At 36.0% G+C, this 21,209-nt stretch overlaps 1 protein-coding gene across 45 annotated transcripts in view; it reads left to right on the forward strand.

Moving 5' to 3' along the window:
* Positions 1 to 21,209, forward strand: part of LOC307195140 (regulating synaptic membrane exocytosis protein 1) — a gene marked incomplete at both ends in the record, with an annotated part of 217,032 nt that overhangs the window by 114,040 nt on the left and 81,783 nt on the right. For 27 of the 45 annotated variants that reach the window (XM_079938956.1, XM_079939000.1, XM_079938998.1 and 24 more), the window contains 2 exons: positions 4,491 to 4,603; positions 10,304 to 10,452. The exons of the other annotated variants lie outside the window; for them this stretch is intronic. In XM_079938956.1, coding sequence (XP_079795082.1) covers positions 4,491 to 4,603; positions 10,304 to 10,452 — 262 coding nt within the window. The remainder of the gene's footprint in view (positions 1 to 4,490; positions 4,604 to 10,303; positions 10,453 to 21,209) is intronic. 45 annotated transcript variants of the gene reach the window in all.

Below are 21,209 nucleotides of genomic sequence, written 5' to 3' on the forward strand. Positions count from 1 at the left end.
TACTTCAGTTTCACCAAAGATCATCTATGATACTAGAATTCATAGCAAAACATAAGGCATGAAAAGAGAAGTAATTATTTTAATGTCTTTATTTTTAATAATACCTAAGACTTTCCATTAGAAAACTCTAATAAATTACTTTTTAAATTGTATTTACTTTTCTCACCTTGCATGCTGCAATCAGTTATTCTCGTTGAGTTTAGAAGACAAGAAATTATTTCATAATTGTATTGTTTTAGCTTAACCTCTAAAAAAAGTTCTAGTTTTATACTTTCTTACTTGTAATGTTGAGCTGATATTTGATATATGTACATTCATTGGATAAAAATACCAGAGTTTAAAAATAACAGTGGATATAGAGTAAAGTTGATCTAAAGAAAACAGATTAAGTTCAATACATATCTTTTAGGTAAATTAATATTTGCTTTTTAAAAAGCACAATTTATTCAACATCAAACACATCAGTCAGCTTGTAGAAAGCCCAGTGAAAAGTTCCAGCTCTTAAAAAAAAGCTTCTGTATGAAATTACAATGTTAATTACACCCTAGGGGCTAGGAGAAATGAATTAGGTTACTATCACTCTAGGGGCAATTATAACTGAAATAGCTGTACTATATGTAAGCTATATTTTCATTAAAAGACTAAGTGAAATTACATGATAATTATATTTGTCATTGAAAATGAGAGGGGTTATTTCACTCTCTAGTATGTAGCAGTGTTTGAAATTTAAAAAAAACAAAGAAAACCCAGAAGTCCCCGAATTTAAAATCTTTTTAAAAAGGAATAGTAACTGACACTTCAGTGGTTTTGTGGGTCTCCAAGGCTAGCAGTATTCAGAATGCTCCTAAAATGTGAGTTTAATGCTAGGATTTGTGGAAGAATTAGAAAATATTTTATTTCGTGTTTTAATTTTGCTATTGGTATTAAAATTGTTAATATAGAAATTTTAAATGATCAGTAATCATTCTTTTCAAATTAAGATATTTGAGCTCTCTGGGCTGTGGTTAATTTTACTTTTAGTGAGATACTTAACAGATAATCATATTCCAAGGATTCAATTAATTTCTAATCATTACCAAATATCTGTTATTCTCTCTATAAATCATGTACCTTAATCATCATGTCTTCTGGTTCAAACTTGTGACAAATATTCTATTTTAACTCATAAATTTTTCTTACTATTTAGATTGACACACCCATAATCCAGTAACGATGTCAATTTATTCCACAATATACAGTTGAAAAAGAAAATGCAAAATAAGAAAAATCTGTAGAAAAGTTAAAGAACTGCCAAATTAACACTGAAGCCTCTTCATTGATGTTTACGAAAAACAATTTTACTGAAACATGATCAGGTGTATAAACAATTATTTTAGAATACACACGAGTGTACACATAATCAGGAAATAATGAGAAATGGTTTTTTTAATGTTAATTATATGTAATTATCTGGCTTTTGATATGAGTAGGTCAATGATAAGCTGTTTGCATTTTGCTTCTGATCTTGGAATCCGAGAGCAAACAGTGAGGACATAACAAACTACCTTTTTGCTGGCGAGTCAAGGGGTCTAGTCATGACTTTGAAAAAAAACTAATTTGGAGATTTCCTTTCTTTGACAGATTAGAAGAGGTCAAATTTCACTTGTTTAGGAACAGAGATAGTACATTAATCGTTTTTGGAAGGTCAAAGCGAAGTCATTTAAAACCATTTTAGGGATTTGGTTTGTTGTTGGTATTTTTTAAAGTCTTTAAAAAGCCTGCTACTGCTGCCATTTTCCTTTGGTATTGGCCTTGGTCCTGTCTATTCTGCCTCTGCTTCCATACCCAGTGAGTTTACTCTGAAAGCAGAATGACAGCTGTCGCCACCACCAGCAGGTCTTCTTGAGAGCGATACAACACACAGAGCAGCCTTGTCCAAGAGTTAAAAAAAAAAAAAAAAAAAAAGACCACATTTAATAAAGGGAAAAAAAGAAATGAAACGAGTAAGAAAGAAAGGAAATCGCATTTACCTTTGTAAACTTTACAAAAGCCTGCAGAATTGCTAGTCTGGATGCAGTTGGTTTTAGAAAAGAATAAAAACAAAGTATAACGGAAAGTATCTAGCTTTTGACAAAACAATCTGCCTGGAGAGTCTTCCAGGTTCATTAGATGGAAAGCCGTCCTTAATTCTTGGAGGTGAAAATCGTGGTCTTCTCTAAGGGGCATCTGGAACCCACAGGTACTTTGCTAATCACACACCGCCTTGAAAAGAATCTGAATTCTCTTGCTTAATTTTGTCATGGCTTCTTGGCCACCAGCTGCTGCATCCCTCAGGCTCACCCTAGGAATTCAGTGTCCCCATATCTTTTCTTAATAAGCTTTTTTCCCAAGCCCAGGGGGGGAAAAATATAGGATTCATTTCAGTTAGGCTACCACTGTGTTCTTATGATTTAGTTTCGAGTTTTGCAAAGTAAAGATTTAAAATCAACCATATCATAAGCTAAGTAATTCTATTTAAAGCAATGAGGTGTTGTCCTGGCAAAGGTTAAATCACCAGAACTGCTTCGAGCTGCTCCAGGCGGTACATCTTGGGAAATAATCTTTTCAGTGTCAAGTAACTGACCCCCTAAGAATTACATGATGCTAAACGTAAAGGTCACAAAGCTATGGGCTAATCAACGTCAAAAATTTCTTTAAATTAATATCATTGCTGAGAAGATTAAGCTAACACCATTTAAATCTGCTTTTATCACAAATAGAGATTACTTGGAATTGCTTTAAGCTTTAATCGTAGAGTACAGCTGATTACAGTTCATTTGACTTCCTCAAAGCTCGAAGCAGGTGACCCAGGAGCTACCACGTCACAGGCAGATGGCAGAAAGAAGACACATGTACATTTTTCTCATTGGGTATACAGTCTTCTATAAATACAACTCACATTTTTCAATAACTTGTCTCAATTCCTAATTCTCTTGAGTAGCATTTTGCTTTATATTACTTATTATGACTCCTTATATATTGTCAAGTAATTAATACATTTCTGAACTGCTTTTCTCAAGATCTCTATTGAACCATCCTTTAGTCATAATAGTCATCACTTACGGTCTCAAGTCAACATTTTCAAAGCAAGTGTGCGTGATTGCTTCATCCACATAACTGTGACATTAGGGATTGATAATCGTCTAATTTACTGAATTTAAACAAAGCTAAACATCTAACAGCTTGGTGTGAAAATTACAAGCAAAACATTTACCCACACATTTCACAGCATGTATTTTTCTCCTGGGCTATGAGCCTGTATTTGAACACACAGTAAAAGCTACATATTTACTGAATTTTTATAACAAGTGTCAGTGCCTTTTATCAGGGATCACAGGCCATGTTTAATCACTGCAATGGAAAAAATGTGTCAACAAGTGTCTTTATAAACTCCTTGTAAGACAGGAAGTCAGCACTCACCTCAATTAGATGTATCAAAATGTCCACTCTCCTTTAAATCACAGGGCCTCTGAGCAGAAGCCCCAGTACATGAATTACAAAACAGTATGGGTTGTGGTCAGATACAGGTGTATATACACAACTTAAAAATAAATTGTAGCACTTGTTGCAGAGATGGGCAAGAGATAAGTTGTGAAACATAAACGTAGGTCTCACAACGCAGGTATACGCACACGACTGTATTCTTCAGTCTTCATTTGTAAGAATGTAAAAATTAAAGGCAGGGTTTTAAAGCCAAGCTGCTTGTGATGGATTCTGACTTAAAATAGCTCATACTTTATTGAAGGCTGTAATTCTTCCCATCTAAACAATCACTCCTGTTACTTAGGAGATGATAAAGGCGTAACTGGAATACACATGTTTATTTACAAATTTAACTTAAAGAGCTAAAGTTCTATATCACATTTTCAAAAAGTATGAATTTCATTTATGTTTTCTTCAGAGATAGAAAACAAATCTTTTCTCTTAGCAAGTCCGTTTTTAAGAATGGCAAATATTCATGAAAAGCAGCTGGTAGAAATGAAGGATTTAATAAGAATGCCTCAGAAAAGCAGGCGCTCTTCCATTACAAGAGTTTTTAAGTGACTCCTGCAGCTGAGGGTGTCACATGGCGTGCATGCATGTAGATAAACACGTGTATCTCTGTGTGATGTGTTCTATCTAGATGTACAGGCAACAACCAGTTCATTCAACAGGAAGCATATTTTCACAATTAAATTCGGTTTCACTTAATGACTCATGAATGGAACTGAGATTATTTCATATCCGATAAAGACATAGGATCCTTAGCTTTTGTTACTAACCGTTGTGTCCCCCATTCTGTGCGATTTGAGTCACGTTCCTCTTTAGAGCGACAGTTGCTAGCGTTGTATCTTCTGCCTTTTATTTGTTAATCGTGTGATTTCGAAATTTTATTTGGTTGAAGTCGTATCAAAAGCATTGCAATCTTAAACCATTCGGTTCCTCAGAGGTGCTTCGGTGTTTTAATAGACTCCCGTTGTGTGTTTTTGCAGCAAGCTTAGTAGTGGAGGAGCGAACGAGACAGATGAAAATGAAAGTGCATCGATTTAAGCAGACAACAGGGTCTGGTTCTAGTCGAGAACTTGATCGCGAGCAATACTCCAAGGTAAAACCAGTAACCAACCAATAGTTCCCCTGGTAAAAAAGTACATTATGGGTAGCAGGTAGGACCAGTGAGCACCAGGTTACAGGAGAGAGGTTATCCTTCAGGTGATGCTCTTGCATCATAACCTCTCTCCTCTTGATATTTTCACAAGATATGTTTAGTAACATATTGTCTATTAACCTGGATTAAATGTTTTATTTAAAAAGAAAATGAAAATACTTGATGTGAAAGTCACTTGATGATCGATTGTCGTGGTCAAATTCACATAAATAAGCAAGATATGTGAAGCCATTTTAAGCCATTTTATTGCTTGAATATCACTTAATATTGCATTTTAAATACTAAGATATAGATTTATACTCTTAAATACTATTTGAGGTTGATATTCTTATGGAGATTTCTTAGTGAATAACAGAAATTATGTGATGTGAGATTTCTTATTGATCTGTCTTTAGTGAGAAAAATAACTGATTTCAAAGTCTCAGAAACTGAGATCCACACAATTTCAAGTGAATAAAAATTTAATTTATATTTCAATATTATTTTGTATGGAGGCAATAAGGAGTTTATAAACTGCTAACTAGCATCTGACAATTTTGATTAACATGTGCATAGAATTTTATAGTTCATGAAGCAATTTTAAATTTATTATCTGCTTTATTTAAAAACCTTTTTTTTAGAATACTACAAAAGTGGCAGCAGCCACTACAGGAAAACCCGTGTTTTAATCTGATGTCAAGAATACTTTTGGAAGTAATGACCTTTTCGAAATTCAAAATTAAATAAAACGTTGTTAGCTTGTTATATGAACCTAGAAAAACCTACTCATTTTTAAATATTGGAGGTTGTTCATTATATAGCCAGATATTCAGGGACTAACACAAAAATATGGAGGTGGTGACAAAATCTGATTTGTCACCAGCCCACCATAGAGCCATATGTGCTGGATGCCATCTTATCACTTTATATCTTAGTTTAGTTGCAGAAGGGTTGCAACTGGACAACGTCCAAGGTCGCTGTGATTCAGCGGGGCTCAACTCCCAAGGAGTCTGAAACAGTATTTTAAAAAGTAAAATCAGTAAAGAAAAGAAAAAATCAGTAAGCAAAATATCTTGATGTTGCAGAGTTGCTGATTCCAGCTCCACATAGTTTTTCCTCCAGTTTGTTCTTTATGATATTATTACTTCATCTGCTATTTGTCTGTCTTTATGGATATCATCATCATTTTTGCTTGCTTTTACCACAAATGCAGTAAGAATTAGGAAGCAGCATAAGTTAGGTTTGCTTCCTCCACTGTTGCATGTTCTTATTTAGAAACGATCTTTAAAGCTGGAAATGTTTTCTTAATTTCTTAGCATTATGTCAAAGGACGAGGTCAAATAGAACAGTAGGGATAGGCAGAGCCAGTGCAGGAAACAAGAAAGAGATTAAATAAAGAATCAGCGTAAAAAGACTGAACGCCTTTTCTGAACTAGGCCTCACATCATTAATCCATTGATCAAAAACAAAATAAAAAATAAACTATAAAATGAAGTCCCCTAGAAGTCTAAATCACCACTAACACATATTCATAATGAAATCAAAAGTAGGTGTATCGGGCTCCCCTGGTGGCGCAGTGGTTGAGAGTCCGTCTGCCGATGCAGGGGACACGGGTTCGTGCCCCGGTCCGGGAAGATCCCACGTGCCGTGGAGCAGTTGGGCCCGTGAGCCATGGCCGCTGAGCCTGCGCGTCCGGAGCCTGTGCTCCGCAACGGGAGAGGCCACGACAGTGAGAGGCCCGTGTACCGCCAAAAAAAAAAAAAAAAGTAGGTTTATCTTGGTCGGGAAATTCCAATTCTCTGATGGGTAGAAATTTAGAACTTGAAAATACCTCAAAATGATCTTCAATTCCACCTCTCTTATTTACCAGATTCATGAAAACTGAGGCCCCCTCAGAAGAAAGGAGGTGCTTTCCCAACATTAACAAAGACTTTCTAGGGAGTGGTGAGCCCACCAACTCCTGATCTGGAACTTAGATGCCCTTCGTTCCTCTTCTGACATCAATGAAATGTACACATGACTCCAGTTTGATTCAGAGATTCTTCTATGGCTTTTGATTTGCATGCAGTTAAATTATCATATTCTATCATTCCTTCCTTATTTGCACAGACATTCTTTTCCTTTTCCTCTCTCATTGCATTTAAATATTAAAAAACCCATTACTTTCAAATACATTACTATTGCTCTTACTGCATACATTGATACTACTATATTACATAAATAAAATTATTATAAATTATATTGATAAGTGTGAGATCAAAGATATGGTATCTTTACAAACATAAGACTATAGGACAGGAAAAAAATATAAGATAACAAATAATTAGCTTATTTTTAATTTTATATGTTAAGTAAAAGGTAAGTACTCTCTGCAATTCTAAGATTCCTAATGAATGCTTACAATAAAATTTTTAAATAGTTTCCAGTAGCAATTCCAGTTAAACCTCTCGCATTTTTTTCTTTCTTAAATTTAGCCTTTTACCTCAACCTTTTTACAATTTACTTTACAAAGATCTATTTTTATTGATATAGTTGAGAACCAGTATTTTCATAAATTTAATGTACATTAAATTTTGAACTTTATTCCTTTATTGACTTATTTTTAGTGTTTTAATCCATTTGGCATTTTGGATGAAGCAATGCACCTTAGTTGAAATTCTGCCAGATTAGAAATTGGTTAACAGCTTTCAAAATATTTATAACCAAACACCAACAGAACTAGATTTTCTTCAGGGCAAAGAATTACCAGACACATGTAGTATAATTCCTAAGATGTTTCAAACGTGACATCTCCTTTAAAGTATTAAATGAACCTAATTCCATCCCGAGTAAGGAATTAGCACTAACTTAGCTTTTGAGAAAACACAAAACTTCGTGTCTCTGAAATGTGACACTGTGCTAATTGTTCACTGATGTTAGACAGAGTCGCATGCCTTGGTGATGGAGTAAAGTTCATAACTGGAGAGTGAGTTTGCACGTAGGCCTCACATTTTAAAGAGTACTTGTGTTTCTGTAACCCAAGAACAGCAAGAAGGATTGACGTTTGACGTGATGGTTTTTGTAGGCAGCTACCAAGAGTTTATTATTACTTATGAAAATAGCAGCCCTGTTATGAGAGCTTCCCCTCACATCAAGGACAAATTTCCCTGCTATGTGATCAGTGTATATTTCTCCTGAGGAGGCTACATTTCTCAAAATATAATTAACGTATTTCTATTAAAATATTTAATTGTTAAATAGGAAATTTAAAGAATCATGCTTGATGAAAAGTCAAAGTGATTATTTAAACTTTTAACAGATTTTGAAAATAAGTAGATGTAGTAGTATAAAGTGAGTATAAACGCCTTTCCGTTCCTTCAAATAACCAATGTGAAGAAAACTGTGACATGGTGTCAGAATGGTGGGTTATTCTTTACTCCAATATAAAAGATTTTTAATATGACAATCTTTTAAAATCCCTTGTTTTATCTCGTGGCTGGAATCTTTTAAAATCCCTTGTTTTATCTCGTGGCTGGAATAGCAAAAGTCTATAGACAAAAAGGAGAAGAAGACATGATTTATAGAAACGGAGGATTTGCTTAGTTGGAGAAATAATTCCATGCACACGCACATGATCTTATGTTATAGTCTACACTGCTTATTATTGGCATTTGTCAAATAAGGGGAGAATTTGTGCTGGGGTCACGCCATGCCAGAAAACCTCTTACAGCTGGGCAAATTTTTATTGTATTAGAAACCAATTCATTCATATTCTCTCATGGACAAGCTATCATTTCAATGTTTGGAGACATTATCATAATCACATAACATATTTACATAGCAAAATAGTTTCAGAAACAAGTCATATAGGAAATATGTTTGTGCCCCAGTAACAGAATTAAATTCAGATTCCACTATGTGAGCCTACTTTTTACATCTATTCTGTAAATAAAAAACAGTTCTTATTGAAATGAATCCTGTCAGTCAGCACCACGCTATCAGATAGGAAAGAAGTTAGTGCTAAAACATTATCATGTTACTTTATCATAAATCATATTAATTTTAAATCATACATGAAGTTATATAAATAGCTCAGTTCTGAACATAATAGCATATATGCATGTCCTTTTGGATTATAATGAAGCACATGGCTTTCAAAAACAGATCATGCAATTATGAAAAAATTCTTTGGAAAGATAATTTTATAGATACTCTATGAATTTGAAATTGTTTTCATGCTTGATGTGAAATTCTTTGCCCAAAACATACACGTGAGAGATGAAAAATTAAAACTAACATTTAAATACCCTAGGCCTGAGCTACTAACACTTGAAGGATTATTAAATAAACATGATCCTTTCTCTAGAAGTTTTTAAAAAGTATTATTGTCTTATAGTTCTTTTTGTATATACAGATCTACAATTTAGCATCATTTTATTTAGTACTCTTTAGCAAGACAATTGTTTATACAAATTTTTAGAAATAGAGTGTTCGGATTATTTTAGATATATTAAAACTCATTTGATATGGAACTGAGAGGATGGGTGAGTTTTTCTACAAGTTTAGCAAACATTTGATATTTTCACACCTTAGGACATAAATGCTTGATAAGAAACTTAAATACCCAATGTTTTGTCATGTGTCCCTTTAGTTATGTGTTCTTTTATTTTATATAAGAAGTTATATTATCTTACCTTCCAGTACCTAACAATAGAAAATCAAGTATATATTTGTTATTTTAAAGTTGTAGATACTTATATAACCTTCCTATTTATTATGATTAAAACACACATAGAAAAATAAAAATAGAGACTGTATAAAGCTCTTCACTGTGTGATTCTTTGCACTAAGAGTGAAGTAGAAAAAAAGAGTAGATTAACTGCTTTGAAACCTTCACAAGTTTTCATCTTTCACCTAATGCTTTCTAAGACCTCAGGTAATGAATACTAGAGACAAATATAAAGACACATTTAAATATGAGATATAGTGTATCTCGAAATTTTAATAGGAATCCATTTTTTACTTTCAGCACTTAGTTGATAGTTTAAACCTGAAAATAACTAATTAAGCCATAATAGCAAGAAAGTCAAAGTCCCGTCTTTACCTCCTTCTCTACAATGTCTTTGGCACAATCCTTCTGCTCTCATGTCAGTGCTTTTTTGCAGAGAGATGTGTTTTTTGGTTACATTTGAAAGAATGTGATGTCTTAGCATAGGGAAAGTGTGTAGGTAAATTGAATATAAGTTTTAGACTCAGGAAGCACAGACAGATGGAAGCAGTCTACCCCATGGATAGAGTAGAAGGTGAGTGGAATCTGTAGGCAACGATGAAAACCCAGGCAAGGGAAGATGAACTGATGTACTAGAAAAAATAAACAATACAATTCTGAGGTCTTAAGTATGTGCAAATCATTTATTCAATGCATTTTCCACCCAAGCATTGACACTCTCGTTTTACGATTCAGTCCTTATAAACCACTCCTTACCATTCAAAGGGGGCCGGTTTGTGATACTGGAACCCATGTATCATGCTAGCGTTTGGGTCCTTTTAGACTCTACACCTGTGTTTACGAAAGTGCACTTTTGCTTGATGTGGGCTGAGTAGCCGTTAGCCTAACCATGTGTGTCTCTGTTTGCCAGCCTCCGATGACAGAGCTCACGCTCTCTTGTTTTCCGTCCTTAGTATAACGTACATACAGATCAGTACCGAAGCTGCGACAGCGTCTCCGCCAGATCCTCAGACAGTGACGTCAGCGACGTGTCTGCCATCTCCAGGACCAGTAGCACCAGCTTCCTGTCCGAGCAATCTGAGCGGCCCAGGGGCAGGACCAGGTGAGTGGATGCCACTGTGTGTACAAACCGGGTAAAAGTGCACCGCGCTTCCTGAGTGTTCTCACTCAAACAGAGTTCAGGTCAAGTAGCAGAAACATTTCATTGAAACTACTGGGACTAGAGTGAGTTCGGCGTTGATTCACTGTTGTGTAACGTTGCCTGGACTCTTTGGTACTTACTATAAGATGGGGCTGTAACCAGAGTCATATTTTAGAGATTGCTCTAAAATTCCTCCTAAAGTGATTAAATCCACAAAGCATTCTTTAGTCCAGTGTCAGAAAGCTCTCTCTGTAAAGGGCCCCATAGTAAATATTTCAGGCTCTGCAGGACAATCTCTGTCTCGACGCTCTACATTGCCACTGAGGTGCAGAAGCTCTGCAAACAAGTGAACATAGCCCTATTCCAATAAAGTTTTATTTACAGAACAACAGAGAGCGGGCTGCAGTTTCCCCTAGGCTGTAGTTTGTTGATCATGCCTTCAATCACATAGCAGCTGGTCCGCCTTCAGGTGGATGTGATAACAAAATACACACCCCTCTTCTACAGTAGGGGAGTTGTAAGAAGTTTGCATGACGTTTGTTTAAATCACCGACAGTTATCTTGATTCTCACAAGACAAATAACCCTGCCGAAAGGGAAAAGACTTCAGGAATCTGGCGCCATTTTCAGTACAGCAGACTCAGTATGGACAAGGCATGTTTTTTGTTCTTAAGTAGTTTCCAGAAGTAGAAGTTTCATTGAAGGCACTTTGGGGTTGATGAGAGGACCAAGAAATATAAATGTTCAAAACAGGAGCAACTATCTTCCTAATATTCCAAAAGCCTTTTATGATCACACGTTTTGATGATGTATCCTGAGGCATTCCGTCTTCCTGGATTTCTCTGCACCTAGCTCACATGTTGAAGCAAATTGAGACCAATTATCTTACTGTTAATTAACAGTGCCACACTGAGATTCTGCAGGAGCAATTCCGATCGATCAAGACATTAAGAGAACGTTTTATCTCTATTTTGAATATTCTCAGCATCTGGTCCTAATAGGATATTAAGTTCTCTAAAATTTAAGAAAGAAGGAAAAGAGCTGAGGAATGTAACCGTATTGAGCTGCTAGGATAGAGGGGTAAAAACGATTATAATCAATTCCTTTCTATTGAAATATTATTAAGATATTATGTTTCAAAACCTATTCGGTTTAGCAAGAATACTGATAAATAGGGCTTCAACAAAGACTTTTTTCACTTTTAGTCGCTAAAAACAATTTACTCAATAACTACAAAACCGTAAATCTTGAAGTAATTTTATGTTCACAATAGAGCCACGTACCCTGAGTCCTATGCTGTAAAGAATGACTAATTCACAGAATTCATGTTACCAACGAACTGTGAGCATAATATGTGGGTCCACTGTCATTCTCTTGAAATTTCAGAATAGGTTCTTCAGGGAAAATTTGGCTGTATGATTTTTGAGGAAGAAAGCAAAGAACAGAGAAATTGTAGGGGCCTCAACAACAAGGAACTATGATTTTATACAAAGGAAGAGAAAGAGCTTCATGGTAGTGATTGGAGCCAAGGTTACTCTGTGGGAAAATGCTAGTTTATCAGATAACACTCACTATAACTAGATCATGACAAGAAGCAGAAGATAGAGGATTTTTTGCCTCCTTGATTCATATAACTTTTATTACGTATTGAAGGTGGTGGGGATGGAGTAGACCCAGGAAGGGTGCAAATAAATTTCTTAATGACAAATCTGTTTTCTGAAGGCATTTCCCTGTTTCCGGCTTCCCTTTCCCTTCTCTGTGGTTTAGAGCACATTTGAGCTCAGTTATTTTTACGTAAGTGGATTATGTAAATGCAGTCAGTTAAGCGAATGGCTAAACAAGTTTCCCCTGAAGCTAATGTGAAGAAGTATTTTCCCGTAGTCCCGTACTTTAGATCAGGAATTCTTCATATGTGGTGCATGTTTGATTTCTTAGAACACTTAGGAGGAGCAAAGAGGGTAAGATGAGCTATGGGAGGGGCAGGTCTTCCTTCTTACATCTTTTCATGTATGTTCTTCCCCCTAAATATCCTCACAGGCACACGGACACACATGTACACCCCCCCCAACACGCACACGCGCACACACACACACACACACACACACACAGAGTTACTTTGGGTCCACCATCAGCCCTATGGTAAAAACCTGAGAGGAGGGTTTGTGATTAAAAATGACATCAAAGAGTTTCAGGCTCTTCAACTTTAAATATTCCCAATTCTTATAACACTATGAGTAATGATTTTTCTCAATATAGTACTGCTTTGCATTTCTGTGGGTTTTTTTTTAGTAACTAACACCTGCATAGGTTTTAAAATTTTATTTATTCAAGTTCATGGATAAAACGTGAAAAATGTGATCAATATAATAATAGATGTATTTACATTTCATAATAGGTACCAGCAAACTTTTGAGTTCCTATCAAGCGTAAAGGCTATTATTTTCCAAGACTTCGTGAAAGTATAATATCTAGGCCGCATACTCAAGGAGATTATAATCTGTTTAAGAGTTTGAAACCTGTTTTTATATCCTGATTCCCTGCACAGCTGACCCTTGAACAATGGTTAGGATAGAATCGGGACTCAAACCCTAGTTCTTTTGATTCCACGTATTGCTATCTCTAACTGAACACAAAATTTTCCCCACACTTAGTTTATTTAAAGGTCTATGGACTGAAAATATAAGTACTATATTTATTGAAAAAATCCCCCTGTAAGTGGATCCATGCAGTTCAAACCCGTGTTGTTCAGGGGTATATGTCTTCACTCACATCTTCCCGTGACACAGGAAGTGTTTTACTATGCATTGCCTTGGATGGGTTTTCATCTGGAAGTCATTAGAAGGATTTAGAAGACACCGTAGCATCCCCTGAAGACAGTGCTCAGTACGTAAAAGTCAGCCAAGTGTCCACTGTCCTCCTGAAGGACCATAGGGAGAAACCACTGACTTGATCCTACCAGTATCATACAGAACCGTAGTGTGTAAAGTACCACGTGTGGTTTTGACGCCTTCTATCCAAGTATGCTATGAACCAAGAAGATGTCAAGATAAGCACATCTGAAATGAGCAGTGGTCTGCACAGTATGATATATAGGCCAGCGTTTCCCAAACACTGCTTGCTACACTTTCCTGTTAACGATTCATAGTACACCCTATTGTTCTTGACATTTTGAGACGTTCTCTCTTGTAACAACTTGTTTATCTTTGCTTATTCCAGCGCATACCAAAGTTATTTCATTCTGGAATGCCTATTTCACAGGGACATCCATGAATGTGTTGCATAGTTTTTGAGTGAAGTTTGGGAAATTCTGTTTTAGATAATCAGCACCCTTCTCCCTAAGAGATAAAAGGCTGTACGGAAAGCTTTAAAAAGCCTGTTTGGGGGACGAATAAAATTAAGCACTTATCAGATGTGTATAGGTTGAAAAATACAAATATATTTGGATGATCTCTCTCTAAAAGATCATTTTCAGAATATTAGGAACTCATGGGCCATATTCTGAATCTTTTGTGTTTGAGATAATGATTAGGCAAAAAATACCTTGACCATTTGGGGATGGACCAGCTAGACCATGTGTTTCTGTGTGAATTGAAAAAGGGCATCTCTCCCCGCAGATGCATGCTAAATGCTTCATTCAAAATAGCCTAAAACATACTTCATGTTTTCAAAGTTTCTGTCTACAGGGAACTATAGTAGAAAAACATACACTATAATGTTTATATTAGGGTAATTAACCTTTTGTAGATATAAAGAATTAAAAGTTATTCTAAAATTGTTGTCACGGATGAAAACTACTTAAAATCTCAGTAATTTCTAGGATGATTCTTACAGGACAAAATCAACACTTAATACTTCAAAATAATAAACATCAATAAAGATTTGAAGTTCCTACTTTTTCAGACTTGTTCTGCACGTGAGTTACAATTTTAATTTCGTATTGGCTTAAATATTCCTCGAAGAATGTTTTCTTATCCAACCACAAAATATGCAAAGTATATTAGTAGAGGTGGCATAATTGATGATAAAAATGCACGTATACTAGAAGCCCAGAAGGCATATGTTGAGTTTTTGAGTGCTCTATGCTTTTTTTAACATCAAAGAAGATGTTCACCTCAAAAAGAGGCTGAATTTTCATGACATAGCTCTGATTTTTTTTTTCATCTTTATCATATAACCATTTCTTTCCAGGCAGACAAATTTCAGATGTTTTATACAAAATCAAGCTATAAAAGCAAATGCAAGCGTAATCCTATAATTGCTCTCAGATGTTATACAGTTTTAGAAGTTCTGTCAAAAGCAACAATTTCCCAGCAGCATTCACGTTTGTGACAAAGGTTTGCCTTGATCTGTAACGTTGCCTTTCTATATCTAAGTGGATTTTGATGCAAATAATTTTTGGTCTTTTTATCATCTCCTTTTGAAAGAATATTTTCAAAAGCAGTTATCTTTTTCTACATTCGTAGTTTGAAAGACTTGAGAGCTTTTTAAGAGGAGTTGTCTTCTATACACAAATATTAATCTTGCAACTGTAAATTTACTCAAATCTGGAAGGTGATGTCACTAGGTGTAATAATTAGCGTATACTGAAGGAAATACGCTAATATTTATTGGGGGATTTTAAAACATTGTAGGTTAAATTATTTGATATTTTAAATTGTGATAGAGAATGAGTGCCTAGGTTAATATCTTCCAGAAAATCAATCTTATTATTGCAATTATGCTTGAAAAATATTACAGAAGATCCCTTTATTTCACGATACTTCTTCAACTCAGCAAGGGAATACGGGATACCATGTAAAAAGAATCTGGATTTTCTGTGATGGCATTTGAAAAATACTTAACTGCAAAATCATCTGAGCAATTAACAGCTCAGAATACTAAAGGAAGCTTTCATTTTATATACTTATTCATTGTTATGCCTACTGACATTGAATACGGTCAGGAGTGCCCAAGAGGGAATTCTTAGAGCTAGCCACACACTTTCGTATGCTCGCCTGGTGTACTATAGAAAAACAAAGTCTACTGAGATCTACAAAAGTACTAAAAAGAAAGGAAAATGACATGGAGATTTGATGGGGAGGAGAGAACAAACTGGAACACAGTGAAAGATGCTGGATACTGAATATCCGAGAAAGGAAATATATTTTGGCGATCTTCTAGTGGCTTCTTTTATGGCATGTCTTCGTTTTAATTGTCCAAGACTGATGAGTGGACCATTATTATTTCCTGTGACTAGATTAAAGCTGTAGAGAGGTGGAAAGACTGTGCCATGTGCCCTTTAAAAGCTCTCTACCTTTATGGTAAAATTACTAAACCATACTTATTAATATACCTTCTGACTGAATGTGCCACGCATCTGAACTGTTATACCGCACCACATCCGTAACATAAACAAAATACTCTTGACTTATGACTGTAAGTCACACGACAGTCCTTAGAGTAGCCAGTTAGAGCTCTCGGGGCAGGTGAGTAGATTCTCCTGGTGAGGGCGTGCCTTGCAAACCTTTAAGACAGTTTAAGGGGAAGCTGCGCTGGTCCAGTTTGAACAGCTCCAGCCTGCTTTGTTCTTACTGTTCTACTCTGTCAATTCATTTTAGATTTACTAAGATGTGTTTACTTAAATTCTGGGAAGGTCAGCAGAGTATTAGGGAAATGCTTCCTGTATAATAAACAATAAAAATGGTCAGTTATAATAAAGTTTTCAAAATTGAATAGAAACCCAGGATATCTTATGAAGATGGGAGTTATTTGTTGAAATGATCACTTGTAATTAGATCTTAGAGACAATGTCTGTCAATTGGGAAAAAATAACTACTCTACACCTGGAGTTGTAAAGTACGTCGTGACTTTTTGTTATTTGTAGAAATCTATCTCCCTGTAGCTTTATTTCTTCTCTTAGGATTAAATTAGATCATTTTTAACATTTAAAAGATTTTAAAGAGCACGTTCAATGGAAATTGTAGATAATGATAATTAGAAACTTTTCTTTAATGAGAAAAATAAGTCTTAGTGTGTGTTTGGAAGAGGGTGTAAAAACGTATCTTAGTCAAGCTGAAATAAAATCTTTGAAAGCTCAAAAACAAACCATATTAATAACTTTACTTGTAATACATTAGTCTATTTGTGATATTGTCTATTTATGATATTGTCTAAATCATAACTGATTGTGTACAGTGAGTATAACTTTCCAATTTGATTTAATTATCCTAAAGGAAGTTACACATTTAATTTACTATTCCGTTGTTAAATAAAATAAGAACATAATTCTCCTGCTTAATTATTATTTTCCCCACAATATACAAGAAATTATCGATAACTTATGTACTGCTAACAGCACATCTTCAGTGTAATAGATTATTAGAAAGGTATAAAGTTTATACATCTTTTAAGTGCAAGGAAAATAACATAGGTGATAAATCCTAAAGTGAATTGACAATATTAAAGCAGCTTTCAAACACAACCAATTTATTCCCTAGGAATAGTTTTCAAAGAGAAAATAATTTCAACTTTGGGCTTCCAGTTCCTGTTCACGGTACAGGATATGTTTGTAGCTGTGATCTTGGCTTTCGACACAGAGGCCAGGAGCAGTGCATTCACTCTGGGGCTATGACCGATGTCCAGAAGTACCAGCTTTGGATTCAGGCTAGGCTCGGGTGTAAGAGACCCACTCCTTTGCTAAGACACTGACTGACTCTGCTTCAGTGCTCTGTAGTTTCCACAGCATATGAGGGCTTCCTCAAGGGCCACTTACGCCACCCTTTTGTCTTTGATGTGCTCTAATTACCACATAGACCAGCTATGTGAAGGATGCTCTGTGCTCTATTAGCGATCAGATAGCAGGGTGACTGTTTTGAGAGGCCGTCAAATTGTTACTATATTTTTATGCCAAGACATATAAAATGGGAATTTTCTAACAGATTCTTAAGTTTCTATTTATCTTCTGTGTTTATGTGTTTATATCTGCATGTTGGAGAACTGACTGCTGATTATAAACCTGGCAGTATTATGTGGATGGGTAGCTAACAGTTTTAATGGTCACCAAGCATGAACTCTGGTTATCAACGTTAAATACCGGTGCTTCAGGAAAATCTTCATATTTCTGTGGTTGAAATGGATACGATATCCTTTCACTCAAAACCAGTGCTTCCGAAACTTCACCTATTTCACGTGTCACTTTCATATTTTGCCATGACTGCGTAACACATGTATACAGCACACAATATCATGAGTGCTGTAACAGCTCAGGAGTGTAACAGTTAATAATCTCATTTTATAAATAAAATAAAATGAAGCAACCTATTAACTTTACTTGGCAGTAGGCAGTAGAGCCAGAATTGAGAGCCCTGTGATTTAACCTCTTTATTTTTATGTAGTGAATCTCTTTATCTCTAATAATAGTTTTTTGCTTTAAAGTCTATTTTGTCTTACACGACAAATTGTAAACTAGTGTCCAGTCTAACTTTTCACATCCTTTTATTTTTTAATCTTTCTCTTAAAGGGTATGAGTTATGTGTGAGTTATATCTCTTGTAACCATCATAGAACTGGATTTAGATTTTCTTTTTTCCTTCTCGTTTGACAATCTGTATCATTTAATTGGCTAACTAATGCATTTACATTTATTTTGATTTCTTACGTATTTGGAATTCTTTCTACTATCTTGTTTTATGTTTTCAATATTTATTATTCTATTTTTTCCTCTTTCCTGATTGGTTTTGAATCAAATTGTTTTTATTTCATTTCTTTCTCTATTATTCTGGAAATTATATTATTTCTATGATTTTAGTGCCTAATTTAGTGTTTCGAGAATATATATTTCGTTAAGTAATAAATCTAAAAGTTAAAATTACTTCTACTCCCCCCAGAGGAAAAAAAATGACTCTATACACTTTAGCTCCTTTACCATCCCTCCACCATTTGCATATTTTTTGTCCAGTGTTTTAATTATATATTGTTTTCTTTCTCCCATTATTGTATGTTATTTTTATAAATGCTTTAGAGTAACCCACATACTTTCTAGTTTCTTTGCTAACCATTTTTCTTGCATCTTAAATCTTCATTTGGGAAGCATTCTCCGTCTTCCTGAAATATATGCATTGTATTTTTTTAATTGTTTGTTTATTTATTTATGCAAATCAATGCCACCAGTGAAGATCCCTTAGGACTTAGACCCAGACCCACATTGTCCCTTGTTCTCCATGGGTCTTGGTTCATGCAGGGATTTCAGTTCTAAGTCCCCTCTGACCCTGGACTCAAGGCTCTAAATTTCTCATCTGCAGAACCTCCCAAGACATTCATAACTCACTTAGCAATCTGTTTTCAGTCCCTTCTTGGTCTTTAGGCCACGGGGATTTTCCTTTCTTTCCTGTGAACATAGGTTGTATTTTAACAGGTATTTGTTGTCATTTTCCCATCATTTCTAGGTATTGGGGAGGGAAAGGATTTTTCAGAATATCTCATCTACCACTTTGCTAGAAATAGTAGTTCATATTTAATGTGCTACTATTTTCTTAATTTTTAAAAAATTTACTCACTTAAAAGGATAATATTTAAAGCAAAATAAATAAATAAATAATTGTAGCAAGAAGAACTGTGGCCCTAGGGACCTTACACCAGGTTAGAGGGAAAATGCCAGGGCAGGGAAAAGAGAATTGCATCTTGAACTGGTGGTGAGATCTGAGGCACGGGAGGACAAGTGATGGGGGTGGACGGAGGGGGAGGTGAAGGAAGAAAGGAACGAATGAACCAAGGGAAGAAAGGAGGGAGGGAGGAAGGAAAGAGGGAGCTCCAGCAGAGAAAGGTCCCTTGAATGGTGAGGAGAAACGGAAGCTGGGAACGGATAAATGACATGGGGGCAAAGGTAGATTACAGCCCAGAGGCAGGCAGAGATTCTTGGGGGGGGGGGGGTGGAATTTAATGAGGGAGCCCAGGTGGGCCATAGATTAAGGGAGCAATTAGTGATCCTGGAATAAAGAGGTCCTTAGAGGGTGCTTTGGACTCAGATGCCAATCTTCGGTTCAGTCTGCTGTGGCCAAGGTGACAGGACACCAAGCACGTAAAGCTGGGCACAACGGATGCCGGGGGCCCCTTTATTCAAACGGTGGCAGTGGACCTGGGGAGCATGGCCAGTGCAGGATGCTGACAGGCAAACAAACAAACAAATCAAAACAACAAAAAAACCCAACCCTTTAATATCAGGCCTTCACATTCTGTAGATTGATACAAAACCATTTTGCTACACCTAGAAGAATGACCACTGCACCACAGTTATCAGAATTTCATGGACAGTAAGGTAATGGGCTTGGAATAATAACATGGACAGCTACTGTTTATTTTACAGTTGAAGGTAGTTTACAGAGATGATTCCCCATCGTCCAACAAAGTAGATGTTTCTGTTTATTTTATAAATGAGAAAATGAGATATCTGAGATTTGAAGAAATTGTCCAGGGCCATAAATAGCAAATAATGATGCTGTCAATAGAATCTAGGTCTTTCTTATCGTAAAGCTCATAGATTTGCTGTTGTTATCTTTCTTTTTCACTCTGCACACCTATCTTTAAAAACTAGTGAAGTTTTTAAAGGCAGAAATAAAAAAAAGTAAATTCAATGCTAAAATGACATCAGTGATAAGACCTGTGAAGCCCAGGGCATATTTAGAAAGTTTCCCATCCCAACAGCCATATGGACAGACGCAAAATCTGAAAGTGCTAGAGCTTTGGCTCTTCAGAAGGGTTTGGTCCAATAGTACCCCTCCCTCTGAGGTCCCTATTCTGCAGTGAGTGATGCTGAGAAACCCCAGATGTAAGTGTGTGAGTTTGTGCAGGTGTCCAGTTGTTTTCATAGGCTCTAGGAAATACTGAAGTGAGCCTTCCCCGCTCCAAACGCCTGACGGCCGTGAGAAATCACATAGACTTCATTCCATCCAGAGCCCAGCCAGTCGAGGCTACCCCGCCCTTTGTCAGCTGCATCCCGTGTGACCCAGGACAGAAGCCTGGTAACAGCCACTGAGATCCTCGGTCTGAAGTGCAAATTTAAGGTGTGGAGAAAACCTTGCTGGAAACGGGGACGGGAAGCCGATGGGGACGGCAGGTCATCCAGATCTTATATGTTTATGGTCGGAGTAGACGTGTATAAAGAGGTGTTATGTATGACAACTGAGAACAGCCCTGAGAAGGAGGCCTTATCCAGATTCAAGAATTCTCTGAAAGGCTGTGTTTTACAGACCCTTAGGAAAGATCACTCTTCTGGGCAGAGTTCTCTATGGCCTTTGGCTGCCTCTGTCATCCTGCATCTTCGTTGTTGCCCCCTTTAGAGTGGGACAGGGTTGACGGACCCTCTAGTGTCAGGCTCTGCTCAGAGTGGATGGAAACGTGCCCACAGAACCTACCATGTCATTATGAAACCAGGATTCGGAAGGGAGCTCTGATCGGTCATTATCGATCAAATCACTGCAAAGAGATTTACCCTTATTTTCAAAACACTGGCAGGTATTATTTCCTTCTAAAACTTTTAACTAAATCTGCCCAAAATACGTTGCTGTATCTGTGCATAAATTCTTGATTGGATTTTATCAAAACGTATAAAAGATAAAGCTATAAAAGACTCTTACTATTTACATTTACTTTAGTGATATAAAATACATGCTAAATGTCTAATTTTAGTGATATGTTTCCCACATATTAAATAATAAAAATGATTTAGTTGTAGTATCACACTTAC

The sequence above is a fragment of the Stenella coeruleoalba genome (genome assembly GCF_951394435.1).
Source record: "Stenella coeruleoalba genome assembly, chromosome: 12".
Lineage (NCBI taxonomy): Eukaryota > Metazoa > Chordata > Mammalia > Artiodactyla > Delphinidae > Stenella > Stenella coeruleoalba.